Source organism: Rhodnius prolixus, unplaced genomic scaffold (genome assembly GCF_049639745.1).
Source record: "Rhodnius prolixus isolate KJV_2025 unplaced genomic scaffold, Rpr scaffold_7, whole genome shotgun sequence".
Lineage (NCBI taxonomy): Eukaryota > Metazoa > Arthropoda > Insecta > Hemiptera > Reduviidae > Rhodnius > Rhodnius prolixus.
In genome coordinates this window covers 11,653,446-11,666,364 of record NW_027411582.1, presented here as the reverse complement: position 1 = coordinate 11,666,364, position 12,919 = coordinate 11,653,446, and the positions used below count along the sequence as shown (strand labels likewise).

Sequence of the window (12,919 nt, the reverse complement as noted above, 5' to 3'; positions counted from 1 at the left end):
CGAGATAAAATATATTTTAATCTAATCTAAATATGATAAAATTGTATGATTGTAAATCACTACTCCTATAAGATGCACAACTTTCTTTTATCATGAATGAGGTTTGTTATCAAGTCCAATTTTTGGAATTTAATTTTTATTTCTTTATAATTAAGAAGAGGAGAGGAGGTTTTCAAAAAACTTCAAAATTCTTTTAGTTTTTCAAAACTTGATGGACTGATGCATCTATTCATTAGACTTCGTCTCTCTTTCTCTCACATACACCGTCAGGACTTAAATACATTTTCTTCTTGGTCCTATTATCATCCTTGCCTTGGCCATTTAAGTCGCTGCAGTCTTATGTTAAAAGATAAGTTGATGTCCTGGAAATTCGTATTTTAAGATAATACGAATATTTTAAGATAATAAGATGAGACTTCTTAGTATCTTATTAAGCGTAAAATATGTCCTCTACTTCCAGCTACTTTTCGCAGATTACAGAACCGAGATACTGAAAACAATTCATTGTTTCAAAGACGTGGTTATACAGTATCGCTAGCAGAAGTTTTGAGACTTTCTTATAAGCCAGTGACTACTGATAAAAATAAAAGAAATGATAAATTTTGTTCGTTCGAACAAACCAAAACAGTAAATTGCTTCTAATCAACCAGCTGAACTGATACCCTAAGAAAAAGATATGAGGAGTTTGAGCGATGTTGTGGAATTGATGGAAATGCGTGGGTGATATTTACCATGAGCATATACTTAGAGTCGCACGATTATTTCATATTCAGTTAGAACATAAGCACTGTTTTGGCTGAACAAAAATCATCACACCGAAAAAATGAATCTTCATCATATCCTTAACGGGTGAATAATATTTCGAGGAGGATTCTTATCAGTAAACAAAACTATTTTTGGAGTATAAAATGAAAAATTCACGGATTTTTATTGAACCCTAATTATAATAATAATAAATTGTAGATATATTCTTGTAACTAAAAGTAAATTTATCTGTTACAGACCAGAATGCAGAGCCTTACAACGGCCACGCCGTACAGTATACGACAGGTGATGGCGAGAATGGTGGCTCAAGAAGGCTTGCTGAGGCCGATTAGGGGTATGCAGATCGTAGTGATGGGTGCTGGACCAGCCCATGCTCTATACTTCTCCAGTTATGAATATCTCAAGGAGTTATACACGGCAAGGTTTAATTTCAACAACACTTTGGCCTACGGTTGGTTAATAGATAATATCTATTCTTAATAATTTAATTTATCATTAAATTACATGTTAATACTATTGATTTTTATTTTAATTTAAGGCGCGTTAACATCTGTGATTATTGGCAATTGGTGCTGCTAGTCACTATTTTTTTTTTTTTTTGCGCATCAACAGCTGAGGTTATTAGCGCCCGGAGCTTTTTCCAGTGCACTGCCGGCCTCCGGACAGTGTTCTCTCGTTACAGACAACACTGTCCATCACCGGACAGTGAGCTGTAAGAAGCTCCTAGGAAGAAAAAATCTAAGGGTCAGCTGCTGGATTCGAACCCGGGACCTCCGCGTGGGAGTCCAGTATGCTAACCTCATAGCTAATCCCTTCCCTGCTAGTCACTATTATAATGTTTTCTCGCTATAGTCAGCACTGACCATTATCGTACGGTCAGCTGTAGAGACTTCTAGGAGGAGAAAATGTATCGGTAGCGCATCTGAACCTTCGACTTACTATTGTATTACATTATTGTGCATATTATATTATTTCTCTCTCCCCTTTTTTTATTATTATTATTCTGATTTTCTTACTCGCTTCTTCTTTTATCCGTAAATGTTGAGGATTTACAGAGATGGCCTGCATTCTTCTCTATTCTTGGCCCATGTTTTGGGGTTAGTCTTGTTTTTTAATAACCTTCCTCTTTTTTTCCCATAATTGTACTTCGGACGATTTTGTTGGATGTACCGATTTTGTTTTATAGCAACAATGCAATCGAACATAGTTGTAGAAGTATTTCACTCGAGTCTTACATTATTGTGACCATAAAAGCAGTAATTATGATTACAATTTTTATTATTTAGATTTATGTTAACCTTGTAGAATTACTTTGCTGATGGTACACTACAATATATATTACGTGCTCTTTGATATCGTTACCTAATTAGTTTTAACAAAATATGAATGATAAATATTCTAAGAAATTTATGCAACATAGACAAATGTAGGGGAAAGTACTGAAATGGTTAAACGCAAATTTATCATAGTTTTAACTTTTTAAAGCAAGTAATTTATTAAGATCGATTTGCGTTAATTTGCAATAAAAATTAATATTAAACATATGGTCTCTGCAATTCATACGAATCGTAGACCTGTCCAACTTTCAACAAAACTGTCATTAACGAAGACATTTTCTTTCTTGAGGACATCTTTTTATTGAAACGTCATTTCCAACGTCAAGTGTTTATTGATTATATTCCGCAAACTAACTTTTAAAGAAGTTAAATGTACTTTAACGACTCCCGACGCTAATTTTAGGCAAAGGGAATAGGTATATGCATATTCTTCGTCCTTAATAAGGGTACTTTGCTAACAAAAGTTCCAATAGGTCTGCATAGAAAAGTTTCATAGTAGTTGTCTATTTTTTTTTTTTCTGGCGGAGCTAAACTACTAACTACCAATTTGGGAGTCGTGGACGTGGGTGGAAGCACTAACATAACATTTTTTCTAATAAATAAAAAGTAACTACGTAAAGTTTCGAACTGGGGATCTTCCACTGACAAATCCATGCTTTACTTCTCCTGTACCCTCTTCTATTTGGGTCCCATATTGCTCTACTCCAATAATTTTATGATGAGTTAAAAGATATCTGTAGATAACCACAACCCAAATAGTTGCATAGTCTTCTATCTAACTCCTACAGTTAAGGGCAATACCCTCTTTTCAAAGGCGAATGATAGTAATGTGATAAATCTTTGATTAGATTGTGATTGAGCATGCACAATAGTAAAATGACTGATAAAGCAAGTTTTAGAGCAGTTTCAAACTAAAAGTCATTGTTCTAAAATAGAAAGTCAAATAGAAATCCAAATCAACACAAAATATGGCCACTGATCATATATCAAGAATTTCTGACCAGTTGGCACTAAATAACTAAATCTAAGCCACTAAAACCTTTCATTTTATCTTAAACTATCAGAGATAATGGTTTTTTGGGGTTTTGAATTTAATTTTATAAGACCGCAACTTACCTTAGTTCTAAACCCTCATTTCAGTGTAATGTTACATTTCACGTAAACTAAAACGTCTAGTAAAAATTCCTAGTGCAAATAAATCAAAAGAAACCGCTACAGGAAGTAATTGTGAACGTTTCAAGCGAGATTATTTTGTTCAAGAATGCTGAATGATGTACCTTACCAATGAAGTAGTATGACAACCATAATCTGCCTTTGATGTATTCAATGGTAACAATTATTGACAGCAAAATAAGTTTTTGTGGTTACTTAATTTAGCAGCTTTCCCAGAGAAAGTTAAATTCTTTTTCTATTTACTAATTTGAATGTAATGAGGTTGTTGTTAATTATACGATATTGGATGACAGGGGACGAGTGTTGGTCTAGTGGTCAAGTGCGTGGCTTTGTGAGTGGGAGATCGCCAGTTCGAATCCCGTGTATGACTAATTTTTATTTGTTAGAAACAATTGTTTATTGTAAAGTATGAGCTTCCGCCCCACTTGAAAAAAAAATAGGCGATTACTTTACTTTACTTTTATTGATGAGAGACGGACAGTCTTGTCCTATTTCGAAACATCCTAATTATGAAAATTTATTTCGAAGAACTTTACTAAACAATGTAGAAGGTTGTCTTTACCTGTGAAGACACAAACTTTTCTTGCCAGACCTATCATTTTAATGAATACCCTTTTTCAGGTTAACTCTATGAACGATCGCTTGAATTATGATACGATCAAATGGAAGCGGGAGATATTGAAGGGGGTTTAGTTAGCCTCACAGCTTTGATCCATAAATCCAGAGGGGTTTAAGAAAAGTTGATTGGGCGTGCTTAGTTTAGAGTTAAGTCCGATTCATGAGTCTTATTTTTCCGTACCTTTTGTTTAGTTGCTGTCTTTTAAATCTAGTGTGTCGGTTCCATGTGAGTCTAATGTCCAAGTAGGAACCCAGGTAGGGATAGGATTTGTAAGAGCATATTTGGGCACGTTTGACGCCTGAACTTGTTATTTGAGTTCATTAATTTTTCTGCGCCATTAGATATGTTAGCATCCCAAATAAAATACAACTTTTATTGACTTTTATTTTATACATATTTCGTATTTGAGGGTGTATTGTTGACATTTTGTCAAGAATTCAATACTTTCTTTGCCACTAGTAGTTCTCCTTAATAGTATAACCAGTATTAGCATTAAAACATTCAGATCGACATTGTGAATACTCATCTCCGATGTAAATGTACACTGTGCTAGCTAACCGTAGGAGTAACACACATGTTGTCCCTCAATAATACATTATTTTGATAGAAATCATAATATGTTTACGTTTTAAGTATTATTTCCAAAACTGAATTTTAAAGAAATACGATTAAGAATAGAATTTCATTTAAGGTAATAGGAAATGGGTTCCGGAAATATTAGAATCTACATTGCAAAATACTGAAAAAAAATAGTGTAATGCTTTTAAAATCTTCGTATTTTCCGGCATAATGTCGGCATTGTATTTAAATTGATGGAACCATCTCAAGAATTATGCGAATTAATATTAATTTGTCTCTAATAGAACCAAACTTTATTATTTTCCCTGGACACTTAAGTTATATTATTATATTTTTATTTTCAATGTTTTGACCTTATATCATCATCAAAGCTATTAATAATTCGTACATTATCTTTAAATTTTAACATATCAGAATGTGTATGTTATTACATACCTTATGTTCATACTCGACGCATTAAATGTGTACCTTACACTTTATTTTTAAGATTAATCTTTGTATTATGTCTTTATAGCAATGATAATTATCAGAGTAAATTGGAACGTTGCATATGTAGAGATAATAAAAGATAACGTAAAAAACCCTAGAAAGAACTAGAAAAAAATATTCACAAAACACAAAGTAACAAAAAGTTATGGATTATATTTATAATTACAAATTTTATTTCTGGACTGACTAGACAAATATTTTACAGATTTTTAGTTAGCAGTTCTATTTATTACATAACTTTAATTACATGATAAAGGATCTTTATTTGGTAGGTTGGTTGAATTTGAAAAAAATTAGTGTGAATGACCGTTCTTGACTTTTATGAGTGTTATGAGTGCTACTTAATTCTACTTTGCAATCTATTAGATCAGCATTTCTTATGAGTTTCATGCTTTGAATTATAAAAAAATCGTTAATGGTTATATTAACATAAAATAAAAATAAACAAATAATAATTAGTAATCGTAATGGGTGAGCGCTATTTTATTCGAATTGTTATTTAAAAATCTTTCATCGTAATTATTTAATTCAAATTAGTTTTTTTAAGTGGTTATCTATTATACCCTCCGGCTCTACTTTAAATAAAGTATTTTGACATTGATGTTACACTAAAAATAGGATTTAATATCTATGAATTGGAAAAATGTTGTAAGGTTTTTTTTAGAGATTTTGATATAAATTTTTATCCCTTTAACCATGTACCTTCAACTTAGCTACCTTCTGTTTAGCAATATCTTTTTCTCAACCCACCTATTCCTTGGATTACCGAATTTACTTCTTCTTTCTGGTTTATTTCTTACATGTTATATCCAAATCCCTATCTATGCGCTCCAGATTCCACTAAGTCTTTTCGCTTTAATTTCTGCTAATATGTCTAGGGTAGCGTATAGCTTACTGTGGTCTTTGTTTTTTGCAAACTGAGTCCTCCAGTTTAGGGATAAAGATTTTTCTTACTACAAATTTTCGTTATCTCTCTATATCTTATATCTGAAACTATATTTTTTGTGCCAGTTCTCTGTTAAATACTATTTTAATCTTCACTGAAAGATGCTTAGATGAAATTACAAAGAGTAATATCACTTAATACAAATCATTACTTTACACAAAATATTTTTGAGTTTTTCTTTTTCAAATTTATTTGAAAATGGGATTTTTAACGATTTCATTTCATTAAAAGTTACTTTTATTATTATTTTTTTTTTTAATCTGGCGAATCTACGACAGTTTCAATTACATACCCTAGTACTTTTGGACTAAGGCGTAATTAGTTCCGACTCTTCTACATCTACGAGACAACCAATCTGTGATAATTGGTTGAAAGAAATTTTAGACTAATTCGTGTGAATGTTTACTCATCAAATTGGCACATATTTCCATTCGAAAAGTAATATCCATTTTGGTTTCATCACGGAGAAGTGAGATGAAGTACAAATGCTCTCCATAATTCCAACCCATTTGAAACTAAATGAAACATAATTATTGCAATCATTGAACTTAAAACCATTGTATCCTTGAAGGTAATTGATTTAAGTCGGCTCTGTCCGTGACAGTTGTATTTAATTACATAGCATTTACTCAGAAAAAAGTCAAATGATAAAGTAATATTGTGCAATACTTGTAACTGCATATCTATTAATTTTTCTAATCAATATTCTATTTTAGTTGATTCTAAATTTATTTAAGGGATGATGGATAAATTATTTGATTTACGTCTTATTTTTTTCCTCTTATGTTACTGTCAAACTTCTAAAATCATTTGTTATACAAATTTTTTACGTTACATTTTTATAATAGAAAGTATTAGAAACTCATTTCTAGTTTTCGAAATTAAAGCTGCAGGAGGCACTAGCCTTAGCGGGAGCTTCGACGTCAATTTCAATTGTGAGATCTGACAACTGACTTCCCCGGACCACTCTGATAAATCAGTAATCCTCCTCTACAAACCCTTCGATTTCCACAAGGTTATTTACTTACAATCGCGGTAAAAGCAAACAGAAGTATATGGGCATCATCCAGTGACAATGCACAATAAAATAAATAAATAAATTAATTAATTAATAAAAAACATAAGACTACATCTTGCCAGGCCGAATAAAAAAGGTTATTCATCTATTGCTTGCTTACCTGAAGGATGTCACGGCAATTGTTAAAAATTCATAGTCCTTATATTCGTGACCAGTGGCTACTACACTTGAAACAGACTAATTTAAAATAAAAGATTAACTACGACTGTACAGTCACGTATACCGGTGAGACGTCACAGCATTTAGAGAAAAGATTAAAATAATTCTTGATGAACAGAAGAAAACAATACAGAGCCGTGGCGTTTCATGCTATAATGCAAAAACTGGTTATGCAAAGTATAGTTATTTGGATTTGCGGAGGCGGTGTGATTCTACGATTTTTTAAGAGACAAATCTGTTTCCTGGAACCTTCAAAGAAACATTGTTCAGTTACTGGGCAATAATATAACAGAAAACTGAAATTAGGTGTAGATGTTAAAGTTTTAATTTTCACATCTGTCTAACCAAATATGTATAAACCAAATATTCAATTAACAAGGCAGCGGTAGCACATGATTGCACTCACAAAAGAGTCTTAATCTAGCGCGTTCACCGCTCATGTAGCAAACCTTCCAATTCCCTGTCGAGATACATAGCTGTACTACCAAATGTTTAGTAAATAGAGAAATATCTATACCCAAATATCTGATAGAATGATTAGATCAATTAACGCAAATGTTTCCATCGAAACAAATCCATCGTAAATGGATCAACATCATTCCATCACAAAATAAGGTTTATCATTTTCTGAAATTCATCAAAAGTTGCTGAAATGTTTTGTGAAACAGTGTAAAAATGCCTGGCCTAATTTTTAAACGTTATCTTTCTTTTCTTGAAGATTTTCAACGTAAAATTCGACCCAAATTTTGCTTACTCATCGATAAGAGATGAAAAAAAAAAATAGAATATTGGTATAATAGAAAAAAAATACGGTATTGGACAATCGTTGATTAAAGGTTTTGTGAGAAAGCTGGCACTAATATCGATCAAGAGATTTTTCTTAACAGCAATTTGCATCAAAGAATGATGTATGACAAAAGTTTTTTGCAAAATTGGTCTCATTTTTTAATTGCTGGTTAAAAACTAATTTCGCAGAAATGTTAGGAGAATATCTTTTTCTTTTCTGTTCTTTACATCCAATTCTGTTGATGAATTAGTAGTTGATGGATGGTATATCCATCTCTACTCGCCTGAAATTAAACTTTAAACGATTTCAGGAAAACGATGACTCTGCATTAAAAAGGCGAGTGCACTGAGCTCTTGGCCATAGTGCATGATGCAGTGATTTGGCAATAGTATTGCTGATAGAATTGCAGAAAATCACTAATGTATTTCATTTAGGCCATCATTTTGTTGAATATTTAAAAATATTTATTTTTATACGTGGGCACTGAAATTAATAATTTGCCATGGACATAAAACCTAATTGATGACAACTGCACTACAAACTGAAAACAATATAAATTTTGTACGATGACAAATATTTTACTTCTAAATAGAAACGACAGTAGGGGCACACAATATTGAAAGACTCTATATAAATTATGTTGACCCAATTTTTTCTTCCTTACTAATATAACATGCAAAGATTCCTTTATGAAGATGTTTTTTTTGCCTTACTCTAACTGTATTGTAACCTTCCTTTGGTTAGGTATTATTTTATTTGCTTCTATAACGCTTCACACTCAATCACGATAAATTACAATATGGCAGTCATAGATGACCCACTGTAGTCGCCTTTCATCACTGGCGTAATTATTTTTTGCTCTTATTACTGCTTAGAGGGAGTATTGCACAAAGAATACCAACTGATGTGAATAATTCAGCCCATATGCCATTATTTTTTTTACAAACTGATCTTTAGATAGGATCAGACAGTGCCTTTAAAGAAAGTATGTCCACAAATTTGGGAACTAACTGCCTTTTGCTCAACGTCCTTGATGGAAAATCAACAAATGCTTTATTCCCTGGACTCTGTGGTAGTCCAACAGTAGTTAATAGTTTTTAAAGTTCGATTTCTGGTCTTGAAAGACCATTGTATTGACTTTGGGCTAAGATCCATCAATTGCTGAATACACGTACCACCTTAAGCTTTAGAACTGGAGAATTAGTTACTTTGGAGGGCCAGCATGCGACTTACAAGTCTATTCCACTAGCTTCTGCTGGTCAAGGCTAAAGCCAAAAGGTATGATAAGCAAAAACGTTTCCCTCACCAACGAAGAGGAGAATACTGGACTTTAAAAGGGCTCGGCACATCAAATATTTTTTGACACTGATGTTTAGGGGAAACAGAACAATTTAATGGAAGTTCTGCCAAGAAGATAAGACTATAGAAAGGGAGTTGCCCGAAAAAATGAGATAGAAAGACAATGAATAGTCAGAGGAAAATGTTCGTTGCACCCATTAGGAAATTAAGTCTGTAGTTTTCAACTTTTCTTACTTAAATTTTTCACACATGAATTGATAAACAAATTTAATTTACAAAAATAAACCGCAGCAATAAGAAATTCTAATTCATTTTAATTAATTAATGATCTATAATTGAAATATATAAACATTATTTAAAAATAAAAAAAAATAAGTAATTTATCTTTGATTCAAAATTAGTAATCTTAATTTTTAAATGACCCGGTCCTTGTAATGGCGTCATTAAAACGTTAATTGGGAGCATGATAAAAGATAAACAAATTTTTTTATATAACAATAATGACGTATTTTCCTTCGCCTTTGAAATTCATTCAATTGACTTATCTGTAAGTAATTCAAGTGTATTTTAATTAAATACAAAACATCTTGTGTAAACCTTCACGGATTTCCCTACTCAAAATTATCTTCACATCTAAAGATTTCAATCATATTTTATTCTAACAAATAGTGTGTAAACAAAAAATGCCGGCGCATCAGAAAGAAATGAAACTTCTAAGAATATGGGCCTCTGGGTCTCAAAGTGTCCATATCGAATTTTACAGGCAAAATGTTTCAAATAAAAGTTATAAATTGTAGAGCATTGTTCACTCGTTTTTAGGGCGAGTGGTTCATCTAAATGGAAGAAAGGATATTGCCAATTTCAGTCATTATTATTTTATTTTTATTCCATAGCCCTGAAGATGATGTAGTCCATAGGTCAGAAGCTTGGCAAAACATAATAATAATGAATTACTGAAATTGGCAATATTTTGTCTTCCCAAAAGCTATGAAGTTATATAAATATTAGTTTAGTAAGTTAAAGAAAATCGTAGGAATTAGTTTCAGTTGACAGATTTTAACAAAACTTGTCGCATTCATTGAGCTAAAAATAACGTAAGGAAAAAGCGAATTGTGTATTTTCTTTCTTTTTCTTACAAATATCTTTAATACAGTCAATTATGTCGTAATATAATTTATCTCTGCCTAAATTATTTTGTAGTTCTATTCGTAGATGTACCATGATGATATATGGTGTGCCCTTGAGATAGTCCGGTTCTTGTTCCTTTTGGAAATGGTCGCCCTTTCTTTAAATATTATTACGTAATCGGATAGGAATGTACAAGTGCTTCAAACAGTTGATGAACCCAATGCTTCGTTTAAGAAGTCTTGGGTGAAAATAAAATTGCTACCTTAATCTTACCTTTTCAAATTTTCTATTATGGATTTGAGGCAACCATTGTTCAAATAAATAGAATTTTAAAATGTTGAGGGTTTGTTATTAAGTTGTTCAAAATACGGAATTAACATTGTGCAGGGAAAAAACGGAAAATTTTGTGCAGTCTTGAGGCATTTCTCAAATTTAATGTTTCTATTCTATGCCACATAGAAGCTGGGTTATAAGCTTTCAATAAAAACCTACCATTCCGAAGTGCCACTATCGAATTATTTTTCTTCTTTATTTTATTTTTTTAGTTTTCTCCCAAACAAACAGTCCTATTTTTTCCCCCAAATTTGTATGCTCAGTGGACATCTACAGTGTAAATTTTATATCTTAAAAAGTACCGATTGGATAATTACACATTATTGTAATGGAGCTGAAAAATAATTTGTAATTTCAGTTCTAATTTATGCTATTTGTTGCCAATCTTAGCATAAAACACTAATGCGTTTCTATAAGGATGTGGACCTCCCGAAGTTAACAGTAGTAGCGAAATGGGTTAACCACATTTTAATTTGAAATCAGGTCTTGAAAAATTTCCAACTTTATATATGCAGCTGTATAGTGCATTTTATTTTGGAAGTTTCCTTTAGTTTTATCTGATGTCACTTAAGTAATTGCACTTTTTATATTATGTACATAAAACAAAAATTATACCTTCATAAATTATCTAAACTCACCTTATGGTTAAAATATCATCTTATCATTTTTGTGTATGTGTATGTGTTTACTCACTTTATCTAGGTTATTTTTTTTACATTATTTTCTGAAATATACTTTTTAAAATTTAATTTTCGATAAGTACGCGAATTCAGTTTCTTTGGGGAGGTCACATCGTACCGAAGTCTTGGCCTAAATATTTTTTAACTTAGGCGTTAATTTTGTTCAGACTTGTTATTCATTATTCCTTTCGTAGTCTGTAACAACTTAATGCATCAAAAGTCTGCGTTGTTTAAGTTACTACCCTTGTCGAGTTCCGGCAAGACAAGCAGTCGAAAAGATATTAAGCAAAATTTGATTGGGTTCATGCTGTTCTGAAAGGCTGCACTGATGCAGACATTTTGGTCTGCGTTCAAGCTCCTATTTCAGGAGTTATAATCTACATTTAACTTGAGACATTCTCGAAATCAACGAATTAAATTCTTTATTTCAGTTTTGTAAAAAAACAAACAATAATATAGTTTTGTTCGCGATTTAAGTAGAAGATCATCTATCCTTTAAAACCTTATATTGTATACTTAGAAGATTTTGATTAGGTGGTCATTCTAATTTTTTGTTGTCAGTTTGTATAAAGCAAACATAATCTGATAAAGTAAACTTCGTTCGAGATTATATGTATATAAATTCGAAATTATATAGATTCACAATAAAGTCGAAATATAATTAAAGAGTTGTGAAATAAAATTCGTTAAAACTTCTAGCTTATTAGGGCTATCAAAAAATCGAAAGCTCTGTTCTTAATTTGTAGAAACTTTAAACATTAAACATTTAAATATCTTCCAAAGTCATGCTCTTCCATATAATCTCATTCTTTGTATTATTCTCATTTTTTTTTTTTAACCAAAATAAGTGGTAAAGATCCACTTGCTCTGAAAGTTTTTGGAGCATTATATTTAATGTCCTCTACTTCGTTGCTGTGACACTCCAAAATCTTTTTAGTTAGTAAAGTTTTTTTTAGCTTTTTGGTTAGTAAAGTTTCTATTATAATGCTTTGTTTCGTATCATAAGATGACAGTTTGAGGATATTTCAAAAGTGGAAATAGGTACCGTATTGTACGGAATTTGTCTAGAAGGGTAACATTCCGTTTACCACAATTATTATGTATTTTTTGTAAGCAGTGTGTTCCTCACTTGATTAATTTTTCATCTTTTATTGGGTATTTTGGAGCTTTGAAAAGCGTAGGGTTCGACCCTCCACCAAAACTTATTAATTAGATTATATACAAATACATGAAATTTACATCAACGACTGGAAAGTCACTTATACTGGACTTACTTTGCTCTTAAAAATGTATTAAACAACATAAAGGGAACTTAAATCAAAATACATATATAATCAATTAACTCAATCAAGAAAGCAGTGGCAAACTGGCATGGTAACCTATTGTAACCTTAACAGAGTGTAATACCTTCTATTCTTACTGCATGAGCACAATGTTCCGTATTATATGTTTTAGTAAAAACAACTGTTTATGTATATGTATTAGTTGGAAATAACTACAAATGAACCACTTGTAAAAAGACTTCGTCACTTGGCAAAAAGATTTTA

General features: G+C 31.6%; 1 protein-coding gene across 4 annotated transcripts in view; it reads left to right on the top strand.

Annotated features, from left to right (window-relative positions):
* Window positions 1-12,919, top strand: part of mfrn (mitochondrial iron transporter mitoferrin) — a 36,799-nt gene that overhangs the window by 5,737 nt on the left and 18,143 nt on the right. For all 4 annotated transcript variants that reach the window (XM_074114078.1, XM_074114081.1, XM_074114080.1 and 1 more), the window contains exon 2: window positions 1,003-1,216. In XM_074114078.1, the coding sequence (XP_073970179.1) occupies window positions 1,003-1,216 (214 nt within the window). The remainder of the gene's footprint in view (window positions 1-1,002; window positions 1,217-12,919) is intronic.